Below are 23493 nucleotides of genomic sequence, written 5' to 3' on the forward strand. Positions count from 1 at the left end.
TATGGGGTCGCACAGAGTCGGACACGACTGAAGCGACTTAGCAGCAGCAGAGATGCTGCAATTGCATTTTGCGGCTTTTCTAGTTCACAAAATCCTACATTTCCTCATGATTCTGGGACTCCTGAGTCATTCCTCTAACCTTGATGGCCCTGGGAAGTGTGAAGTCATCACAGAAAACAGCACAATTACTCCTTTTCTTTCTCCTAGGAGCTCCTCCTCTACGCAGAGTTCTTATATTTCTGAGCCCTGACTATGCAATGGAAAGCTTTATATTTCAAGTTCAGAGATTAAAACAATGAATTCTCAATTATCAGTTTGAGGCCTATATGTTAGCTCTCCTTGATATTAGCATTTTAAAAGTAGAAGAGAGTGAAGCTTAAAAGGAATGAATGGTGCCAACTTCAGGGATTTTTATTTCAGTGTGAGAGATCTCTTTTTGCAAGAGGGTCTAACTGATGCTGTGATCATAACCTCCACACACTCACTCCATGAGAACAGAGCTGCTCTTCAACTTGCCAAAGTTTATGTTCCCTCCAGTGCAGAATGTCAGACAGCCTAACAGCTTAAGTAAAGGGTACAAAAATCATCATGTAACTGTTCTCAACAAAAAAATTGAATGATGTTTTTACTAGTATAGCTCAAAGAAAACCAAATGAGATAAACTATAAAACCATACCCCCATGGAGTCTGAACTCAGATGTGCCTAAGAATAAAAATCAAAACCGACCAGATGTTATATTTAGCAGAGGTAAAATGCCTCAAGCAATATACGTGTCCAATAAAAACTTCAAGTCCTTTTTTGTAAGTGAAAAAAAACACATTCAGACTTAATGGTAGCTTTAGTGCCTAGCTGGGGGTTGGGGGTGGCGTGTGTGCAAATACCTCTGTGCACACGAAGAATTGCCTCTGTTCTAAAGAACAGAGTAAGGTGTGTGTGTGAAGCACAAAATCTGTGTAAAGGTGGAATCTAGTTTGCTCTTATCTGTGTCAGCTCCTTGTCTGAGATGGGGGAAAGGACATTTTCGGGAAAAAGAAAGGATGTTTTAAGCAAATAAATACATAAAAATGGAAGAGTCTCTTTAAAAGGAGACAAAGGAAACGGTGATGAGATGACCCCAACTCCTTGTGAACACGTTTAAGGGGACACCAGGATGCCAGGGCACTGGTAATGCCATTGGGACATTAATGGTAACACTCAGCTTGTAAGCAATCTGTGGTGGTGGTGACATTTTTATATAGCTGACTTTGGGACGGATGGAGTGGATGGCTGTGCCTGGGAAAGCTGGTGAGACAGTTAAAGTGCTCATGGCAACGCCAGAGCCTGAGGACTGGCTTATAAAGTGCTTAAAATGGTTTGATAATAAAATCTTTAGGACAGGTACCCGCATTCGACTGCTTCTGCTGTTCTGAGCCTCAAGGCTATTGTACTGTTTACTATTTCTCTGTATATTCAGGAACCAAACCCCCGACAAAACACCTAGTTTAGATACATCGAATTTTCCCAAAATCGACTTTGAAAAAGTTCTAACGTTTTTCAGCAGTAACGTACATAGCCTAAACATGCTGGTAACTAACGTAAAGATGACAATTCGAAGGGAATTCCCTTTCCAATCCCGACGTTTCCTTCTTGAGGACACTCCCTGCATATGTGGATTAGGGAGCCCGGGAAGACCCCTTCATTGACTAGAAAAGCAACTTCTACAGTTCTTTTCCTGAGGCATTCCTGCGTCCTGTGAGACTTCATAGGAACGAACGTGAGGTAACTAACTGCACACTCGCCGCTCTCTGGGTTTCTAATCATTTCGTCGTCTTCAAAGGGGGTCGTTCTTGTGCTCAACTCGGGAGCGGGAAAGGCCAACCCCCTCCAAAGGCAGACGGGGAGCCGAAGTGGAAACTCAGGGACGGAACCCGAGGACACCGAAGCCACAGCCAAGACGACTGGAGCCACCCGACAGGCGCCGGCGGAAGGCGCGCGGACACTCAGCGCCGCCCCGGCGTCCCCCGCGCCGACCCCGCCCGCCTTCTCGCGCCCCCGCGTGCCCGACCAAGGGGAGGCGAGTCTCGCGCGCTCCCTCCGCGCCCGCGGGCTGTTGGGGGCGCGGCCGCCGGCGCGCGCAGGGGAGGGGGCGGGGCCGGCGTGAGGGATGGGCGCGCGCGCGCGCGGGGCCGCGAGCAGGGGGGCGGGGCGGCAGAGCTCGGCGGCTGGGCCTGGAGGACAGCGGTGGCGGAGGCGGCGAGCGGCAGCGGGAGCGGAGCCGAGAAGCCTCGCAGCACGCGGGCGCCAGGAAGGGGGGAGCGCAGAGGTAACGCGGGACGGAACGGGCGGGCGGGCAGCGGGCGCAGGCCCGCTGGACCCCGAAGGCGGGCGGAGAGACCGCTCGCCCGGGGCGCCGACGCCGCTCCCTGCGAGGAGGGGGGCGGGGCGCTCGCGTCCCCGGAGGTGGCGCCTTTTATTTATTTATTTTTTTGTCTGCCTGCCCCGGCCGCTCCGCCCCCTCTTCCCCTCCCCCCGCGGTGAACCGAGCCCCCTGCCCTTCTGGTGGAAGCCGCCTCCGGGGCCTTGGGGCGCGCGCGAGCGCGCTCCCGCCCTTGTTTTGTTTGGACCGGGGGGGAGGTGAGGGAGCGCTTCCCTGATCGCGGGCCTTGCCTCGCAGCGCGCCTGCGCCGGCGTCCTCCCGCCCGGCTCTGATTGGCTAAGGGCTCGCGCATGCTCCCGAGGCGCGCGGCGGGCCCCCGCCCTCCCCCCTCACCCCACTCCCTCAGAGGTTTTCGGAGCCGGTTCGAAAGATGCCGGCGGCGGTGACTGGCTGTGGCGGACCCGCCCCCCCACCACCCTCCCGGGGTCCCCGCCCTCGCCGCCGCTGCCGCCATTACGGAGCTCCCAGCGGTGAGTGCGCGGGGGGCTGGTGCTCGCGGTCCGCCGCCTCCTGCGTGGCGCGCGCGCGGGCGGGCTGGCGCTGCCCGGGTCGCGGCGTCGGCCTTCCGGAGCCGGAGCTCGCGCTGAGCCCGCCGCCCTTTGCCTCGCCGCCTTCATCCCGGCTCCGCTCTCCTCTTCCCCCACCCCCCGCCTTGTGCTCGGCGCTCCCCGCCTTTGTCTGCTGGTCTTTCCGCCCGGGTCTTCGGGCCCGGCGCGCAGTCAGCTGTTCGCGCCCCTGAAAAGCCGTCGCCGCCGCCGCCGCCGCTGCTGCTGCTGCTGCTGCTGCTGCCGCCGCCACCGCCACCACCCGGGACTCAGCTTTCGTTTACCCCCCTTCCCATGGCTTTCGTCGAGCTTGTGACTCACTGCTCTTTAGATGAGGTGGATTTAGTTAATATAGTCAAGCCTGTGAGTAGGGGCATTTGTAAAGAACTGGAGGTAGGAGGGGTGAAATGAGAGCCCCAGATCAGAGGGTTTTGTTTTTTTTTTTTTTAGAGAATTGACTGCTGGTCTATGATCGAAACAGGGCTTCCCTTGTAGCTCAGTTGGTAAAGAATCTGCCTTCAGTGCAGGAGACCCGGGTTCGATCCCTGGGTCGGGAAGATCGCCTGGAGAAGGAAATGGCAACCCACTCCAGTATCCTTGTCTGGAAAATCTCATGGGCAGTGGAGCCTGGTGGGCTGCAGTCCATGGGGTCGCAAAGAGTCCGCCACGACAGAGCGACTAACACTATGATCGAAACACCTCTTTGAGGGAGAGTCCCCCCGCACAGAGGACGGCCAAGGTGAACTTGACCTCTCTTTCCATGTGTACCTTTTCATTCTGCGGTTATGCTTCCTGACCTTACGTTACATTGAAAAGTGACAGTCTGGTTCGAAGTGCAGCTGGGAATTCCCCTGGGGCTTCACGGACAAGCTGACTTGTCTTCGAGTGACGCTAGACGTGGCTAGTTTGACTTTGGAAGATTTGTTTAATCTGGTATAGGCGTGAAGCTGTTCACGAAGTTTTCAATTCATTGCTCTTTTCAGAAAATTTAGTGAAGCGTGTTTCAGAGTAGAAGTAACATTTTTAGAGGGTATCTTTGGCGTTGTCGAATTGGAAGATTGAGGGCGAGATGTTGGAGGAAGTGTCCTGAACTCTTGGTGTATAGATGAAAACGCTCACTCTTCAGCCAGTTAGATCGTCCTTATCTTAGGAGGAGGTACCTGTAGTGTCCAGAGCATCTGTGTCCGAGACAGATACTAATTAATACTGATTTATTTGAAATATAAAAGTGGGAAAAAAAGTTTCCAGCAAATTATAGGCATACGTTTCGTGACATCACTCCGTAAGTCTGAATATAGTGAAAGACTTTAGATTGGGGACAATTTAGTGTAATCAGTGCAGTGCTAATGACATTATAATATGTAAGGTATTGGCAGACGTTTTATGGTAAAATATGAAATAATAGTACTTTCCCTAAAATGCATGTTTTAAAGGATATCAGAAAACTGAAATACATTGTTGAACTCCTGCTTATTTTTCTAGTGCTTGCTTTTAAGGTAGAGAAAGTAAATTAAAACTCTGAAATTATGGACTTTCTACTTTTACAACCTTTTCTTTATTGCCTGTATTTAAACAGCTTAGCACTTCCCTTGACAAAAGCAGATCTTTGTATTGTTCATCTGACATTATACTTAAAAAACAAAAACAGATTCATGACCACAGGAAGTCCACACACACCACAGGTAAACTGAGATTGGTTTGTCTCAAATGAAAAACTTATTCAAGTTTCGTTCATTCTTTCACTTTAACAAATATTTGTAGAGCACCTGTTTGGAGCCTAGTATGTTTCTTGGGCAGGAAGTATAGGGCAGTGAACCAGCCAGATAAGATCTCCGTCAGGGAACAAGTGTGGCAGTCTAAAAGTCTGATCATTCAGAAGCGCAGCATCAACAGTTAATAGGTACTTGTTAAGGCAGTTGTAAGTTAACCATCCAGATAGTTTTGTCAGCTCTGTGATGAACCATGAACTGAGGAAATACGTCATTAACCAACCTATTATAAAGAGAGCCTTAAGTTACATGACCTTTATTAAGGAAATTCAGAGCTGAGGCAACATTTCTTAATGTTTATATTGTTTTAAATTTTTATTTTTTAAGTGTTTTTTACACGTGTTGAACATAGAAATAAGTACTGCCAGGTGTCATTGTTCATTCAACATTTGCCCTTCGGTTTTTCTTTTTTTGGCCACACAGGATTTTTGTTGCCAGGTGCGGGCTTTCTCATTGTGGTGACTTCTCTTGTTGCGGAGCACCGGTTCTAGGCATGTGGACTCAGTAGTCGTGGCTTAGTTGCCCTGCAGCGTGTGGAATCTTCTAGGACCAGGGATTGAACCAGTGTCCTTGCATTGCAGGGCAGATTCTTAACCACTGGACCACCAGGGAAGCCCTCCCCCCAGTATTTATGCTGCACCCACTGTATGTTGGGCATGCTTCTAGGTACTGGGGATGCAGTGATGAATTAGTTTTAGCCCTTGTAGTACTTACATTTTACTGGGAGAGACACATAATAAACAAGCAAATAGACATATATTGAGTTACAAGTGGTGTTAAATGCTGTGAAGAAACCTGAAGAAGAAAAAGGATGGGAGGGCTTTCTGAGGGGGTGACACTGTGCTGAACCTGATTGAAATATCTAGGGAAAGAATGTCAGAGTGAGAACACAGCATGTGCAGAACACACACTGAGGACCAAAAGGTCTGTGTGTCTGGAGTCAAGAGAGGAGAGTGATGGGGAGGTTTAAGCAGGAGAGTGTCAGGATCTGTTATTGTGGTGGATGCATCCAGGAAGCTTGGCAAACCAACTTATTTTTCAGTTATTCCAACCTGGGCATACTTCTTACCTGACCTAATTTAAACTGATATTCTTGTCCTCGGGTCAATGATGTCGGGTGTCGATGGACCATGTACTTGTTGCCCTGGTTTTGGTCAATTTTATCATTTTGGCATTGAGAATAATTTCTTTGCACCCCCACTCCCTCTCTCAAACTTGTTTTAATTTTGAGCAGTTAGTAAATAGAGTTGACTGGAAAGGTTTTGACATTTTTTTAGTGTTTTATTTACAGAGGGAACATATATTCTTTTTAAAGATGTTCTATGAAAAGAGATTCTTGAAGGTTTTGTTAATTTCTCAGTATCATTTTCAGCCTAGCTAGTATTATCATGGGTTAAGAAAGATGAATTAGCAGTATCACTTTACCAAGAATAACCTGATCATGAAATTGTGCTTATGAATTGTATTTACATGTAAAAGTATCATCAGATTTGTGGGGTTTTTTTAATCAAGGAAAGTATATTACTGTGTAAGTGCTAGTTGGATGAGTAAGCAAGTTATGTATTGAAATTTTTCCAAGGTAGACTTTTAGCTTTCACAAACCTAAATAATGCCCTTAAGCCCATTTTGATTAGAAAACAAAAAAATTTTTGCAAGTATATTTATTTTTATTAAATTTATTTATTTTTAATTAAAGGATAATTGCAATATTGTGTTGGTTTCTGCCGTACATCAACATGGATCGGCCATAGGTATGCATATGTTCCCTCCCTCTTGAGCTTCCCTGCCACCTCCCACCCCATCCCACCCCTCTAGGTTGTCACAAAGCCCCCCCAAAACAACTGTTTTTATTTCTGTGTTTTATAGTTTTTGACATAAATTTCTATATGAGTATATTAAGTAGTCTTTGTAACAGTTAATAACTATTACCTGACAAATTGAAAGCTCTTTAATTCCTAGACAAGTTTAGAGCCTAAAGCAGAAGTTGAATGACTAGTCTCCTCTTGCCCAGTTCTTCATTAATGTTCATTAGCACAAAGATCTAAACACCTAACTGATCATTTTCTTTTCTTTTTGAGAAATTTTTATTATAAAGTGTCCTTGATTCTCAGATGAGATAAGGGGAGCAGAGGGTATTAAGTGATTAGGTAAATTTGAGTGATCTTACATAGATTTTATTTTTCAATATTTAATTTTGTTCTTTTGTGCTAATTTTGCTTAACATTAAAAATAATGACAAGGTCTTAGAAGCATGCTTAATCTCTTGGGTGATGGTCTGAATTTGCTTTTCTGAGTCTGGAGGCTTTTAGACTGTTATGTTCTTCAGCAGGAGTTGTGTCCTTGTGTAACTTCTCTGATGGAGATGGAGTTAAATTTGCAGTTAAGTTTCCTGACCCCTTTGAGAACATTAACAACATTTCTCTCTTTAGTAAAACGATCCTTGAGTAAACATAGATGAACCTTTTCTGGGTCTTTTAGCCTGTTCTAAGCTCCTGATAGTAACAGGAGACAGGATGGGGTTAGGGTCTTATGAGCTTTCTTGTCCTGGCTGCCTTTGTTCATGTGGAAGGTGCAGCGGCTGCTGTGGCTTGTGCGTTTGTCTTAGTCGCTGCTTTACACAGTCTGTATTTTGATAGTAATTTTTATCTTTCTGAATGATAATTGACCAAGTCATCTGTCATTTAACTATACGTTTTATAGTGAATTTTTTCCCCTTTGGATGTATATTAAATTTAGACGTTTTAGTTTAGTTTTGTTTCTATAATCTTCACACCAGGTCTTTTCTGTGCTTTAGGTTGATGCTTCACACTGAAACCATTAGGAAAAATCCTTGTGGTTAACAGCAGAGGCTTCAGAGTGTAACCTGTACTCGGGCCTAGAAATTATTTTAAATGGCGACTGATACGTCTCAAGGTGAACTCGTCCATCCTAAGGCACTCCCACTTATAGTAGGAGCTCAGCTGATCCACGCGGACAAGTTAGGTGAGGTAGGGGCTGACACATTCTTGAAGCTCACTCTTGGATCAGTCCCTGACTTCAGGCCCTGCTGGGTCCTTCTTGGTACCTGTTCCTTCCTCTGCTTTGGGGAGTCTGGGTTATGAATCTAAAAAAATCAAGTAGATACAAAGTTCTTTTCATCTTCCCTTACCCCTCAAACTCCCGAGAAAACCTCCAAGCTTCTAAATTTATTTCAAATCAAGTATAATTACTTACTTCCATTTGAAATTCTAGCTAAAATAAAACATTTTGAAAACTACTTCTTAAGAATCATATTTTCATTTCAAAAAAACTTGTTAAAAAGTAATTTGCATCAGATCCTGGAGTCGACTTGAAGAATTCTCCTACATCTTCTGACACCTAGTTAGCCCCCCTTGAGAAAGAGAGAAGAGATAAATTGTTTTTGCATGTGTGATTATGGCCATTTCTTTTCTTAGAAGGTAGAAGATAACACCATGCCGATTCGTCGAGCTGTGAATTCTACCCGGGAAACTCCTCCCAAGAGCAAGCTCGCTGAAGGAGTAGAAGAAAAGCCAGGTAAAGCAAAGCAGTGGGCAGCTTAAAAAGGCCAGCGTTTCTGCTCCAGGTTAGAGTGTCCCATAAATTCCCTTGAACATAAGTGTTTGTGGGGAGCATTTAGAGAGAGAAGTGGTACCAGTTGGTATGTCATTTCTGGACCCTCTGGGCAAAGAAAGAATTTCATCTTGTCTCTGAAGATTTTTAGAAGGCAAAAATTTCATGTTCTTGGAATTAAAAATAGAAAGATGGTTGGAGAGAACAGAAATGGTCAAAAGCGTAGCTTCTGGGCATACACTGTCATGGGGAGGAAGACTGGGTGGAAGGCTCAACTGGAAGTCATGAGGCCATAAGGGAGCAAATGGGTGATTAAAGTGTTGGTTTGTAACCTTGGTGTTGGTGGAGAGAAGATTGGCCAGATAGAGCTGGGAACATAGTAAATCAAGAAAAAGGTAGAACTATCGATCTGGAGTATTTGTGCTCCTTTCTTCAAGTGTAACTGCTTTTCTTGTTCTTTTCGTGACCTTTTTCTCTCTCTTCTTTGCCAGGGTTGAGCACATGGTGCTGCCCCTGTTACAACTATTAGAACTGAATATTTGCTGACCAGCATATATTATGAATAAAATAAACCATGCACCTTTGTTGCCTTTATCATTGGTGCACCAGAGATATACTCTTTTCCAGCTAAGCCTGAGTTTTGGCTCAGAATCCTCAGATGAATACTAGAAGCATCTTGGGTACTCTGGCCTAAGGCAGTGAGGAGACAAGGGAATTAGCATATTTAAAAAAATAGTTGCTGGTGAGTTGGAGGGAAGGTTATTTTGTCCAGCACTGGGATAAACCACTTGATGACCTACCTTAATCCACATTTAACAGCCAGCTGAAGTCACTGATAACACAAGTTTGCAGAATACACGAGTGTTTAGATGTAAGAGGTATTAAGAAAGTCAACCAAGAATTTATAAAGGACCAATAAAAGACTTCACAAGTTCTGTTTATCTGTCTTTTCTCTGTCCTTTTGTGTAGTATTTTGTATATGAAAATGATTGGACTTCACTCATGTTTTAAATTTTATAAATCTGGAAAGATAGAATAGTTTAATGAGTTGGAAATAATGTCTCATATGTAATATATACTCATTATCAGCTGAGCACCTGAACCTTTATTAAATTGTAAACTTTTAAGAGAAAATAAAGTGAAATTTAATTTGTAGCTCTGTTGTTACAGTGAAAGTGTTAGTCGCCCAATTGTGTCTGACTCTTGGTGACCCCATGGACTGTAGCCGGCCAGACTCCTCTATCTGTGGAGTTCTCCAGGCAAAAATACTGGAGTGGGTTGCCATGCCCATCTCCAGGGGGTTGTCCCCACCCAGGGGTCGAACCCAGGTCTCCTGCATTGCAGGCTGATTCTTTACCATTTGAGAAAGCTCAATAAACACTCTGAGCTTTTCCATTTTTTAAAGTAAGGCAATGTAGAAATCAGTAAACATGACAGTTGTTACACAGCCAGTTCGGTGGGACAGTTAGGCAGGCCAAATAGTTGAGACAAAGGGCAATAAAAGGTGCATCAAGATTAAAAAAATATATTGTAGTTATCTGTATCACCAGATACCATTGTTAAAGTTCTAGCCTTAATATTTGCCAAACAGCTATAGAAGCAGCAGAAGAGGCCAAAGGAGGATGGGAATCATAGTATACAAGTGCTGGCCTACAGGTTTTCCCTAAACCATTTTATACAATGTTTATAACAACTCTGTGAGGTAAGAGTACTCAGAAGTGTCAAAGAAAGAACTTGCCCCAAAATAATGTGAACTAGAATGTTAGAAACTCAGAAATTGAATCCAGATACATCTGATCCTAGAGCCTTGATTTTGGCTGAACATATGTAGGAGAATTTTTGACTTATCTGCATGTCTGGTTGAAGAGCATAATCCAGGATGATTTGCAAATTACAGTTGACTGTCCTGAAATTTGGGCTTCACTGGTGGGTCAGAATCCACCTGCCAATGCAGGAGACTTGGGTTCGCTCACTGGGTCAGGAAGACCCAGTAGAGAAGGAAATACTTATGTGAGGGCCCCAAAGAAGTCTTCATTATGCCAGTAATGAGTTCATGTAATTTAAATGACCAAACCCTTCAAGCATATCCTTTTTTTCTTTTTGCCTGATTTTGGCCCCTGACATCCTTCATAGTCTCTGCTTAATCATTTTCCTGGGATTCTATGTTTCATAATAGCTGCTCAAAGAGACCTCCTGAGAAAAGACTGACAGGCAACTGCAGACCTCAGTATTCCCCTACTCATATTTCTACCCTTGCCCAAATCATTTGACTTGAAAATTTTGTTTTAATTTTTTATTATTCCCTTACTAATACTTGTTCAACTATAAAATGGCTAATTTCTTAATTATAAGTCTTATCCTTAATATTATGGAGTAGAACAATCGAGATTCGATTTGTGATAAAAGAGTTTCACTTGCTGTGTAATTTCCTGATCCTTTTCCTTTTCTCACATAATGGTTTGGATCGGCAACCCATTATATAGACAGTTTGAGTGATATGAAGGAAAAAAACAGTACTCATAGACATTTACTCATTTTAGAGTACAACTGTTAACTTGGAACATTTGACTTAACCTGTTTAAAGAGATGAGCTTTTATCCTTTTATTGACTCAGGCTCTAGTGTATTTACTTGATGCAATTCTACTCACCTGATTTACTGGTTTATTTTAAGAACCAGATGTAAGTTCAGAGGAATCTATCTCTACGGTAGAGGAACAAGAGAATGAAACTCCACCTGCTACATCTAGTGAGACAGAGCAGCCAAAGGGGCAACCTGAGAATGAAGAGAAGGAAGAAAACAAGCCTTCTGAGGAAACCAAAAAGGAGTAAGGACTTAAGCCTTCTTGCTTTTTATAATTGAAGACTATATAAAGGAGTATGAATCAGATTTTTTTAATTTATTTATTTATTTTTTGGGGGGATCAGATTTTTTTTTAAGTGGTATAATGTTAATTTATGCTGGATACATGATATTTAGATTCAATTTTGGGGGAATTATCTTTTGAAATAGGTTTATGATGTAGTTGTATGGCGTATTAGAATTTGTAGTAGTTAGAACAATGATTTGACTAATGTATAATTCATTCTTCTCGGCTTCAGAACGCGTTTTTCAGTAAGAAATGAAGTGTGACTTTAAAAGTCTGACCTGGGAGATACTTCATTTTATTTCTCCCTCTGTGCCAGGTGTGAGTTATTTTTACATGTTTATGTTAGAAAGCGTTAATCTATACCAGGACATTGCTAGAGTGACCTAAAACTCTGTATATATTTGATGAAGTATTCAGTTGGAGGGTGACTTTGAGAATCTGAAAGCAGAATTTGCTCTCAATAACCTGTACAGTGTAATGGTGATTCTTTTTTAATTAAAATTATTTTTTGCAGGACAGCTGGTAGCATTTTCTTTTCATAATTGGTGAGAACAGTTAGGAATTACTTTTAAAATAAAAGAATGACTTAGAAATAACTATACCTTTTAGGTGGAATTCTAATCCTTCATTCCAGTATCATAAGTATTTGTAATGTTTGTGGAATTTTTAGCAGCTACCCTGTATTTTAGGTGCATGGGATGTTTTTATTATTACTTAGAGTAAAATTTGTATAATGCTCTGTGATTCACAAAACTTTTTATAAACATAATCTCATAATTTCTTGAGCACCTTGTGAAGTATTTTGTATCATGTTTCTGTTTTAAGCTGGGGAGACTGAGGCTCAGGTCACTTGCTAAGATCGCATAACTAGTAAATGTTAGAGCTAAGACTCAAACCCAGGTTTTCTGACTTCAGAGCTTGAGTTCTTCACACTGTGCTGAATTGCATCTGTTGTAGCTGTTACTGGAATGCATTTTTAAATGCTCATTTCTTTTATGGACTGGCCCTTCGTGCTAGTTCTGGTTTATATAACTTCTCTCTCCTGTGTGCACCTGAGAGAACACACCTTTTTGGCTCATTTAAAGTACCCAGTTTTTAAAAAATGTTTTATTTTGTAAAATTCTTACTTTACATATCACTTCAGTGTGGAAATGAATTAAAACATTGATTTTTATTTCTCGCCAGTCTTTTCTTCTTTCTGACTTTATACTTCTTTCTGAAGAGTTTATCTTGCATAATAACAATTCTTTGTTTTAAAGTGAGAAAGATCAGTCTAAAGAAAAGGAGAAGAAAGTGAAAAAAACAATACCTTCCTGGGCTACCCTTTCTGCCAGCCAGCTAGCCAGGGCCCAGAAACAAACACCGATGGCTTCCTCCCCACGTCCCAAGATGGATGCAATCCTTACTGAGGCCATTAAGGCAAGTTTTTATTTCAAGCAGTTCATCATAGATTTATTCTGTTTGTCTCTTGCGTATTTGAAAATGGCATACTCCTGTGCAGACATCAGAAACCTTGCTCTGCTTCCTAAAAGAGACTAAATGGAAGAGAGCCGTTGCTAAGTTCATGTTTTTATAATATCACGTTTGATGAGCACTGTTAATTTTTTTAACAACTCAGATTTGCTATAGCAAGTATTTTTAGCTTTTAGTTTTTTTTTTTTAACTGAGTTTAAGTGTAGTTTTTATTTGAAGGTTAAATATGTTAATTCATTCAACACACCATTATGGACTAGTTTCTCTGTATCAGGTAATCCTACTAGTGATACAGCATAGAATAAGAGAAACAGAGTCCTCGCCTTTATGAAATCTAATTATTACTCAGGGTAACATTGAGAAAATTTTTATTTTAAAAACGTATACTATCTTTACAGTTTCCCCAGTGGCTCAGCGCTAAAGAATCCACCTGCAGTGCAGGAGATGGGGGTTTGATCCCTAGGTCAGGAAGATACTCTGGAGAAGGAAATGGCAACCCTATCCAGTATTCTTGCCTGGGAAATGCCATGGAAAGGAGCCTGACAGGCACAGTCCAAGGGGTTGCAAAAGAATTGGCCACAACTGAGCGAATAAACAACAGTAGCATACTATCCTTAGGTTCATTTTCAGAGCTTACATCTAACATTAGTAGGTGGTTATCTTTCACACCTGAAAACTTCTAGAAACTTCTAGAAAACTTACAGGAAACTTTTAGAAACCTCAATACTCGGTTTCATCACCTAGTCATTCCAAAATACTTGGAAAAACTATCCTCCTTCCATAGCTTTATAACTTTACTATAATTCATTGACTTTCATTAGCTTGTGTGATCATCAGATACCGTTTTCCTATTTTAAGGGAATCTTCTCATCTGACCTTGCCCTTTTGTGCGTAAATTTTTCTGGCTAATTTTGCTGTGTTTATTTTACGTGATCACATGACAAGAGTAGTTAAAACAGAAGCCATAGACTCTCTGATTTTCTTTTGCTAGGATCTGAATCAGAATTGGAGAGAGAAGGCTTTAGTTGAACTTAACAGAAAGTGATATAGGTAGGAAAGCGGAGCCTACTGGTCATGCCTAGAATTTGAGAAGACAGCACTGCCATAGAAACTGGGAAAGAGTTTACCTTCCACCCTCTCCCTGCATTCCTTCAAGATTACTCTCAACTCATTAAGAAAACTTCCTTGGTTTAGATAGCTTGACTATAGTGAGAACTCTGGGTTTTTTTGTAGCCTTTTTATAAGGATATCACTTTGTGATTGGGTTTCCCTGGTAGCTCAGCTGGTGAAAAATCTGCCTCCAATTCAGGAGACCCCAATTCAATTCCTGGGTCAGAAAGATCCTCTGGGGAAGGGATAGGCTACCCACTCCAGTATTCTTGGGCTTCCCTGGTGGCGCAGAAGGTAAAGAATCAGCCTGCAATTTGGGAGACCTGGGTTCAATCGCTGGGTTGGGAAGGTCCCCTGGAGGGAGGGCATGGCAACCCACTCTAATATTCTTGCCTGGAAAATCCCCCCAGGAGAATCCCCCCCAGGGGATAAGCAGAGGAGGCTAGCAGTCCATGGGGTAGCAAAGAGTCAGACAGGATTGAGCGACTTTCACTTACTGAGCAAGCTGAGCTGTGATTACTCAGCTTAGGTTTGAAGCAGGATTATAGTGAAGGTGAAGAAGAAGCTAAAATTTTAAAATAATAAAACAGTTAAACAGTATATGTAGTTCTAAAGAATAGTTTAAATATGATTATGCATATTTATACAAATGAAAGATAGATGTTGGGTTGACCAAAATGTTCATTTATGTTTCTCTGTAAGATCTTATCCAATGGATCATGTGTATTCCATGCAGTATAACAAATTATAATTTCAGATCACTGATATCTTTTTCTGAATTAAATCATTATCAAATAGATGGTATCTGTTTTCACCTTATTATCAGTTTGGTGGAGCAGGGGGTTGTTGTAGCCTTAATGTTCTTTTCTGCTTGATATTCTTTACTTTGTGTTCTCTTGTAAGATCAGGAGTAAACTTAAATCGGTTGTAATAGGTTGGAGACATTTGCTTGAAGTAGATGATCCTTATTAACACAGTCCATATTAACCTGTTTTGTGTTGTATAGTCTTTTGTGGTCCATTTGTCTGTGACATTTTTCTTTACTGTCAGTATATAAGCTTTCACCCAAGTCTTTATCCAATAACAATTACTAAATCCTATGGTCAATTTATAGGTAACAGCTACACAAAATTGGTGGGCAACAGATACTGCATGGGTATTTCAAAATGTAAAGCATTTGAAGAAAAATTGCTACCTTTGTGGCCTAATGACCTGCTTGAATCTTCCATGGACATTAGTCAGATGAAATATAGAGAAATAGGATGGGAAAGGAAGAGGGCACTTGAAATAGCAGTTGAACGCTCTCATTATTGTCCAAAACTCCCCTGAAAGCTTGGCATTTGTAAACCCAGTTTTATGCCATTTATTCAGATTGTCTTTGCTTATATTATCTGCTAGCATTGACACAGAGCCTGCAGAGAAATATTGGTTTTGGTGAGCCAAAGTCTGTAAAGTGGGCCAAGTCTGTGAACCTGCACACTGTAGAATGTCCTGGTCTCCTTACTGTCACGCTGAGGATGTCTTCTAGGTGCAGAATAGTATTAGAGTGGGAGGAGCTTCTTCATTAACACAGAACATTGTTCACATGTTGTATCTTCTCTTTGGCTGTTTTGAACAATTTAAAATTGTTGCAGAAATATTGCTAATTCTGTATTTCTCCACAGTCATGATGAACTGAAGTTACCAGAAATATTATTCATTCTTTGTTGCCATTTTATCATCCATTATCAAGTTCACTTCCAAAATAATTTATTTTGAAAACATACATGTCAGAAAACACATGAAAAACAGCTACTTTAAATTAATGTGTATGGTTTAATAATCTGTTTCCTAGGCATGCTTCCAGAAGAGTGGTGCCTCCGTGGTTGCTATTCGAAAATACATCATCCATAAGTACCCTTCTTTGGAGCTGGAGAGAAGGGGCTACCTCCTTAAACAGGCACTGAAAAGAGAATTAAATAGAGGTGTTATCAAACAGGTATTAAATGGTTATTTGTATTAAACATATATTAGCTATAAATCCATATATAGTAACATTTAGGCTTTTTGTGCTTTGTGAGTTCGTTAAAATAAGTTGACATAATGATGAAGGGCTTATGTTTAATCTGGTTTTACAAAGTCACTGGTGCCAATTAGCTTTAATAAGTATTCTAAAGAACAGAAGCAATATGATAGTGTAAATTTTTTCTAGCTGCCTGTACAATTTGTTTTTTAAATATTTATTTATTTGGCTGTACCACATCTTAGTTGTGACATGCAGGATCTTTAGTTGAGGCATGTGGGATCCAGTTCTTTGAGCAGGAATTAAGCCTGGATCCCCTGCACTGGGAGCACAGAGTCTCAGCCTCCGGACAAGGGAAAACCCCTGCCTGTACTTTTAATTGGCTTTCCTTTGGGGGCTGCTTGTGCTTAAGATTATGTAGTGCTCAAGGTGAGAAGTGGGGCTGAGCTGGCCTCTTGTTGCAGCACCAAAAAAGATCATAGGTCTTGTCTTAGGTTTGTTAGTTTTAAAACCTAACTTCTGTGACTAGACTGGTAATCATCATAAATTAGCTTTGTAAATAGGTTTACCTTAACTTACTAGTATCTAAATCTGTTAAAGCTTTTGGAAGCATCAGAACCTGAGTAAATTGAGAATAATACTAAAACCAATATTGATTTCAGGCATAAATCCATATTAGTTTGGATAGTACATCAAAACACTACTTAGAGCTTTGAGGATGCTTTGTATATCATAATGAATGTAGCCAATATTTACAGTAATTTTAAATCGAGTTTAATCTGTAAAAATATAAATCACTGTTATGTACCTGAAACTGTACAATACAACATTGTAAATCATCTATACCTCAGTTTTTGTTTTTTTTTTTTAAACTCCACATTGCTTAAGATCATGACACTCTAATGCCAGAATGAGCTTTCTTGTCCACACATTCTTCAGAAGTCCAGGGGCGTGAAGTAACTCCCGAGGTCCCGTGGTAGCAGCAAAGATGGTTCTAGGATCTAATTCACTGCAGCCCCAGAGTCCTGTTGCCTTTTTTCTGAACCTTTCTGCATGGTTTGATTAATACAGAGTTCTGTGCCGCTCAGGCATTTAAACTCTTAGGAACTTTCATTGAGTACTTAATTTCACAAATATGTTACTGAGTTGTCTCCTGTGTACCAGGTGCTTGGCGGTCCATCAGTGAGGAAAAGTTTCCTGCTATGGAGCCTATATTCTAGCTTTCTCAAATGTTGTAAATCTAATGTTTAATAAATAGCCTTTAAAGTAACCATTGCATAAAAACAATTATCTAACCAATATAATTAGAACCAGAGACCTGTATCATAGTGTATGTCAGCAGAGTTTATGAGCTAGCTTCATGTTTATCTTCATGAAGATATAGTTTGTGACCTATTTTGCCTCATAGGCTGGCCCTCAGTTTGATGCTTCAACAAGTTTATAGACTGAAAGCATTTGATTGCTGTATTCCTAGTGGTGTCGGTAAAACCAAAGTGGAAGACTCAGGTTAACCTGAAGTTCTATGACAGTGATTTGTAAACTATGGAAACATGTGGTAAGACTTGCACATATTACCGTGTGCAGTGTCTAAAATTAGATAACTTTTCCCTTATGCAGTAATAATCTCTAGTGGACAAACTGTGGGAAGCATTGTGGCCTGAGATTAACTAGTCTCTGAACTTTTGCCAAGGAACTGTCTTCCTTTTAAGGTAGAGGTTTTCTCATTTTCCCAAAAGATTGTGTCCATTCCATGGAACTTTTTTTTTTGAAAGCTTGTAGACTGTTTAACCTGCTATCACAATAGCATTTTTTCTTCTTCCCCGACTTTGTAGATGAGGAAACAAAAGCTGAGAGGGTTTGTGAGTTGTCTAGTATTGAATAGCTAGATGATACCGTAAAGAGTGTTCAATCCCAAGTCTTCTGACTCGTGCACTCTTTTTTCTCTGAAGAGTTTAACAGCACTTTACATTAGTTCTTACATCACCATGCCCTGTAATTTAGTCTAGTTAAAGTTTCCAATATGAGTACCAGAATCATTTAAAGTAAAAATACTGGTTATTGCAACTAAAGTTAATTTATTTTAGGTAAAAGGAAAAGGTGCTTCTGGGAGTTTTGTTGTGGTCCAGAAATCGAGAAAACCACCTCAGAAATCCAGAAACAGAAAGGTAAGACGTCTGTTCCAGTTTGCCCGAGCACTGTAATACTGTTGGTGCTACTAAACGATACAGTGTTTCCTGAGTGTTCCCTGCGCACTAGGCAGGGAGCTGCATTTCTATGAAGCCCTGGAGAGGTTATAATCATTTGCTCCTGTCGTTTAGCCAGAAGCTGTGCGTCTAACTGCCCTATATTGAGTTATGGGCAGCTATATGAGTTAGAGCTTTTTGCTTTTTTGTGAAATACCTTTAAACTAGAAGAGGCATACAAGTACTTTTTTACCCAACATTAGATCATAAAAGTACTGCACCTCGAGGCGGTTTTTCCTTAGTGTAGGTACTACCTACCTACTCTTCCCCCAGACACATGCATTCATTTATGGAAAGTTGTATGGCAGGTATACAGTAACTGTGAAATACGCAGTATTTCCTCTGAGTCAGTGATTGAAATCATGACTGTTCCTCTACATTTTTGTTTTTACAGTTTTATATGTATTTTTAACTGTCCCAGTTTGAAATTTTTACCTCAAAGAAATCACCACGCAAGTGGCATTACACCACGGTGCTGTGATTTGTTTGAATGTGCTAAAAAGGGTTAGTTTTTCTTTTGGCTAGTTGATTTGGCAGTCAGCTAGGGAAAGCCCTTGTGTTGAATATAGAAGCAATAGAACAGAAACCTGTAATGTTGATCATTTCTGATATTACATTTCAGAACAGGAGCTCTGCAGTGGATCCAGAACCACAAGTAAAACTGGAGGATATCCTCCCACTGGCCTTTACTCGCCTTTGTGAACCTAAAGAAGCTTCCTACAGTCTCATCAGGAAATATGTGTCTCAGTATTATCCCAAACTTAGAGTGGACATCAGGTAAAAGCCAGAGGCCTGGGCTTTAAAGCACACATGTCTGTGTTATTTCCTTAGCCCCATTTTCATGAGAAAGGAGAGAGATTAAATACTCATTTAAGATTACTTCTAGGTGAGCTAGGAATAAAACCTTTTATTGTGGGTTTCTTTTTTTGTCCCATGATATTTTCCTTTTCATATCTCCATATGTAGTTTCTTTTCGAAACTCAAGCCACATGTTGACCTTCATAAGACTACCATAGAGTAACTTTTGATGGTCAACTGCTAGAATATTCAGTATTAAACCATGTCCTTTCAGCTGCTTATTATTAAATTTTTTCAGTTTTTTATTGTGATAAAATACACATAATATGTAAAGTATACCTTGTTAGCCATTTTTAAGAGCACGGTGTTTAGTGCTCTTAAGCACTTTAATAATGTGCTACCATTGCGCCACCCATCTCCAGCATTCTTCCAGTCTTATAAACCGTAACTCTGTACTCACTGAACAAGAACCCCCTGTTCCCCCTTATCCCGCACCCCTGGCCACCACCATTCTACTTTCTGTCTATGGTTTTTGGCTACCTCATACAAATAGAATCATACAGTAATTTTGTAACTGGCTTATTTCACTTAGCATAATGTCCTTTAAAGTTAAGCTATATTGTTGCATGTGTCAGAATTTCCTTTCTTTTTAAGAATGAATATTTGTGTGTGTGCGCACACACACACACACACACACACTCTCTACATTTTGTCTACCCATTCATCTGTCATTGGACATTTGGGTTGCTTTCATATTTTAACTGTTGTGAAATAATGCTGCTGTTAACCTTGGTGTATTAATATCTCTTTGAGACCCTGTTTTCAAATACCCAGAAGTGGAATTTCTGGATGATAATCCTATTTTTAATTTTGTGAAGAACCACACCATTCTCCACAGTGACTATTACCATTTTACATTCCCACCATCAGTCAGGCCACAGGAGTTTTGATTTCTCCATATCCTCACCAACACTTACTTTCTGGTGTTTTTTTGTTTGTTTTTGGTTTTTGACAGTAGCCATGCTGACGGGAATGAACTGGTTGGTAGCTCATTTATTTTTTATTTAGAGTTATAACCGAGAATATATGAGAATTCAGGCTTCTGTAGCACTTCTACATAGAAATAGCATAATATCTTCATCATTCAAACATTTAAGGTAAAACTCTGAGAGAATTTTTATGGTAGTTCATTTGTTAAAAAACTGCCACTGTAATGTCACCACTGTTTAGAAAATTTAATAACTCCAAATCTTTCAAAACATTTTTATTGGGGTGTAATTGATTTGCAGTGTTGTGTTCGTTTCAGGTGTACAGCAAACGTAATCTGTTACGTTGTTGTTGTTCTGCTAAGTCATGTCCAACTCTTTGCAACCCCATGGACTGTAGCACGCCAGAGTCCTTCACTGTCTCTGGGAGTTTGCTCAGATTGATGTCTCTTGAGTCACTGATACTATCTAACCATCTTATCCTCTGACGCCCCCTGTCCTCTTGTCTTCAATCTTTCCCAGCATCAGGGTCTTTTCCAGTGAGTTGGCTCTTTGCATCAGGTGGCCAAAGTATTGGAGCTTCAGTGTTAGCATCAATTCTTCCAATGAATATTCAGGACTGATTTCCTTTAGGATTGACTGGTTTGATCTCCTTGCTGTCCAAGGGACTGTCAAGAGTCTTCTCCAGCACCAGTTTGAAAGCATCTATTCTTTGGCGCTCAGCCTTCTTTATGGTCCAACTCTCACATCTGTACATGACTAATGGAAAAACCATAGCTTTGACTAGACGGACCTTTGTCAACAAAGTAATGTCTCTGCTTTTTAACATGCTGTCTAGATTTGTCATAGCTTTCCTTCCAAGGAGCAAGTGTCCTTTTGAATTTCATGGCTGCAGTCACCACAGTGATTTTGGAGCCCAAGAAAAGGTCACTGTTTCCAATTTCTCCCCTTCTGTTTGCCATGTAGGCCATTACAAAGAGTTCTCTGTGTTATACAACAGATCCTTATTAGTTATCTATTTTATATATAGTAGTGTGTATATCAGAGAAGGCAATGGCACCCCACTCCAGTACTCTTGCCTGGAAAATCCCATGGACGGAGGAGCCTGGTAGGCTGCAGACCATGGGGTCGCTAAGAGTCAGACACGACTGAGCGACTTCACTTGCACTTCGCACTTTCATGCATTGGAGGAGAAAATGGCAACCCACTCCAGTGTTCTTGCCTGGAGAATCCCAGGGACGGGGGAGCCTGGTGGGCTGGCATCTATGGGGTTGCACAGAGTTGGACACGACTGAAGCAGTTAAGCAGCAGCAGCAACAACAGTGTGTATACGTCAATCCCATGCTTCCAATTTATGCCCCCCCACTATAAATTTATTTTCTACTCTTAACTGTTTCAGTTTTGTAGATAAGTTGATTTGTAACCTTTTTTTTTAATTCCACATATAAGTGATGACCATATATTTGTCTTTGTCTTACTTGACTCAGTATGAGAATCTAGGTCCATCCATATTGCTGCAGATGGTGTTATTTTGTTCTTTTTTATGGCTGAAGAATATCTCATTGTATATATGTACCACATCTTTATCCATTCCTCTGTTGCTGGACCTTTAGGTTGCTTCCATGTCTTGGCTATTGTGAATAGTGCTGTAGTGAACATTGAGGTAGACGTATCTTTTCCAGTTACTATATTCTGCAGATACATCCCCAGAAGTGGGATTGCTTGGTTATATGGTAGCTCTGTTTTCAGTTTTTTAAGGAAGGACCCTCCATACTGTTCTCTGTAGAGGCTGTATCAGTTTACATTCCCACCAACAGTGTAGGGAGTTCCTTTTTCTTCACACCCTCTCCAGCATTTATTGTTTGTAGTTTTTTTGATGATGCCCATTCTGACCAGTGTAAGGTGTTAACTTGTTGTAGTTTTGATTTTCATTTCTCTAATAATCAATCATGTTGAGCATTTTTTCATGTGCTTTTTAACCACCTATATGTCTTCTTTGGAGGAATGTCTATTTAGATCTTCCATTCATTTTTTTTTTTTTTTTTTTTAATTGAACTGCATGAGCTGTTTGTGTATTTTGGAGATTAATCCCTTGTCAGTTGCTTTCTTTGCAAATATTTTTTCCCATTCTGAGGGTTTTCTTCCCCTTTTGTTTATGGTTTCCTTTGCTGTGCAAAAGCTTTTAAGTTTAATTAGGTACCATTTATTTTTGTTTTTATTTTCATTATTGGACTGATTATTTAGATTGTCACATGTCCTTGTGGATTCATGCAGACACATTAATTTGTTTAAATTTGTAATTCACCGGGTTTATGTTTTGAATGTTTGTGTAAGGTCTTTGTTACGTTGACTTCTGGGAAATTGTGTTTGTAATCCAGAGCCCTTTCTGTAGACAGTCTTTGTACTGGATGCACTTTGTCTTGCTGTAGTTTAGGACCAGTGTTTGTACCTTGGATTACTGAGGTATAGAATTAGAATTGTTGGGGTTTCAACTCAGAAGCCACATGTTCAGAAAAGCACTCAGTGGTCTTCAGAGTGGCCAGTTAGTCTTTCTCTGTCTGTCTTACTTCAGTCAATATGAGAATCTCTAGGACCATCCATAAAGTACCAAAGAAATGGGAATCATAGAAGTAATCAGTTCGTAGTCCTTGACATACTTACTTGCTGGTCAAGTCTCTGTACCAGCATTTGACCCAGTTGATGGCTCCCATCTACATGAAACACTTCCTTCACTTGCTTTTCAGAACACTGCATCTTTCTGATTTTTCCTCTCATTCTTTGTCAGTCTCCTAAGGATTCCAGATTTCCCACCTGCCTCCTTAGTGTCTGAGTGTCCCAGGGTTAGACCTTAGGCTTCCTGTCATTCTTAGAACCCTGACTATGCCCCTCAGATACAACTTCGGGTCTGATAGACATTCTATGATGCCTGCAGAGTGGATAATTCTTTTCATTCTCAAAGTTTTAAATACCACCTGTACAATACTAGTGTACATAGATACATAAATGTATGTATGTTTGTGCATTACACAAACATTCATGTACATAGATACACTAGTGTACATAGTGTACAATAGATACATAAATCTGGCCCGCATTTATTTATACAAAAACCTATTGGCTATCACCACTTGTGTGTCTGACTGGATGTGTCCAAAACCAGACTCATGAACATCCCCCTCTTCCCCAGTCCTGTCCCTCCTGTGCCACCAGAAAGGCCCTGCACTTCCCGTACCTCCTGCATCTCAGTTAATGGCAATAGCATCTTTCCAGCTTCTGAAGTCAAAAACCTTGGGTGTATACTGGTCTCTAAACAGTTATTTTGACTTTGTTTTTAAAATATATACATAAACAGACCTCTTTTCATTACCTCCACTATTGTCAATCTTTTCTAAGCCCACCATCATCTCTTACCTGTGTTAGAGCAATAACCTGCTTTTCCTATTACTCCTTCCCTTTCAGTCTGTTGTTAACATAGCTATGAGAGTGAGACTTTTTTGAGTGTAAGTTAGGTGATACCATCTTGCTACTCAAACCTTCCAGTGGCTTCTCAACCACCTCACAGTTAAATAGTTTAAAGGTGGAGTCTTTAAAATGGCCCATACTACATTTGCAATGCATCTCCGACCTAATCTCCTACTCCTCTTCTCTGCTACTGGCTTCAGAGACTTCATACTTGCTGTTGCCTTTGCCTGGGTGGTTTTCTGCCATAATC

The 23493-nt window shown here is 40.9% G+C and overlaps 1 protein-coding gene across 14 annotated transcripts in view; it reads left to right on the top strand.

The window, feature by feature from the left end:
* Positions 1–2160: 2160 nt before the first annotated feature.
* Positions 2161–23493, top strand: part of HP1BP3 (heterochromatin protein 1 binding protein 3) — a 39111-nt gene continuing 17778 nt past the window's right edge. For 2 of the 14 annotated variants that reach the window (XR_008712275.1, XM_055574256.1), the window contains exons 1-9: positions 2161–2303; positions 6428–6482; positions 7526–7718; positions 8166–8265; positions 10974–11127; positions 12429–12588; positions 15587–15730; positions 17839–17919; positions 18620–18774. Coding sequence is in view for 13 of the 14 variants with exons in the window: in XM_055574256.1 (XP_055430231.1) it covers positions 7623–7718; positions 8166–8265; positions 10974–11127; positions 12429–12588; positions 15587–15730; positions 17839–17919; positions 18620–18774 (890 nt within the window). In the remaining variant the exon portion in view is untranslated. The other 12 variants (XM_055574264.1, XM_055574265.1, XM_055574267.1 and 9 more) reach the window with 12 other exon arrangements.

The sequence above is a fragment of the Bubalus kerabau genome, chromosome 3 (assembly GCF_029407905.1).
Source record: "Bubalus kerabau isolate K-KA32 ecotype Philippines breed swamp buffalo chromosome 3, PCC_UOA_SB_1v2, whole genome shotgun sequence".
Lineage (NCBI taxonomy): Eukaryota > Metazoa > Chordata > Mammalia > Artiodactyla > Bovidae > Bubalus > Bubalus kerabau.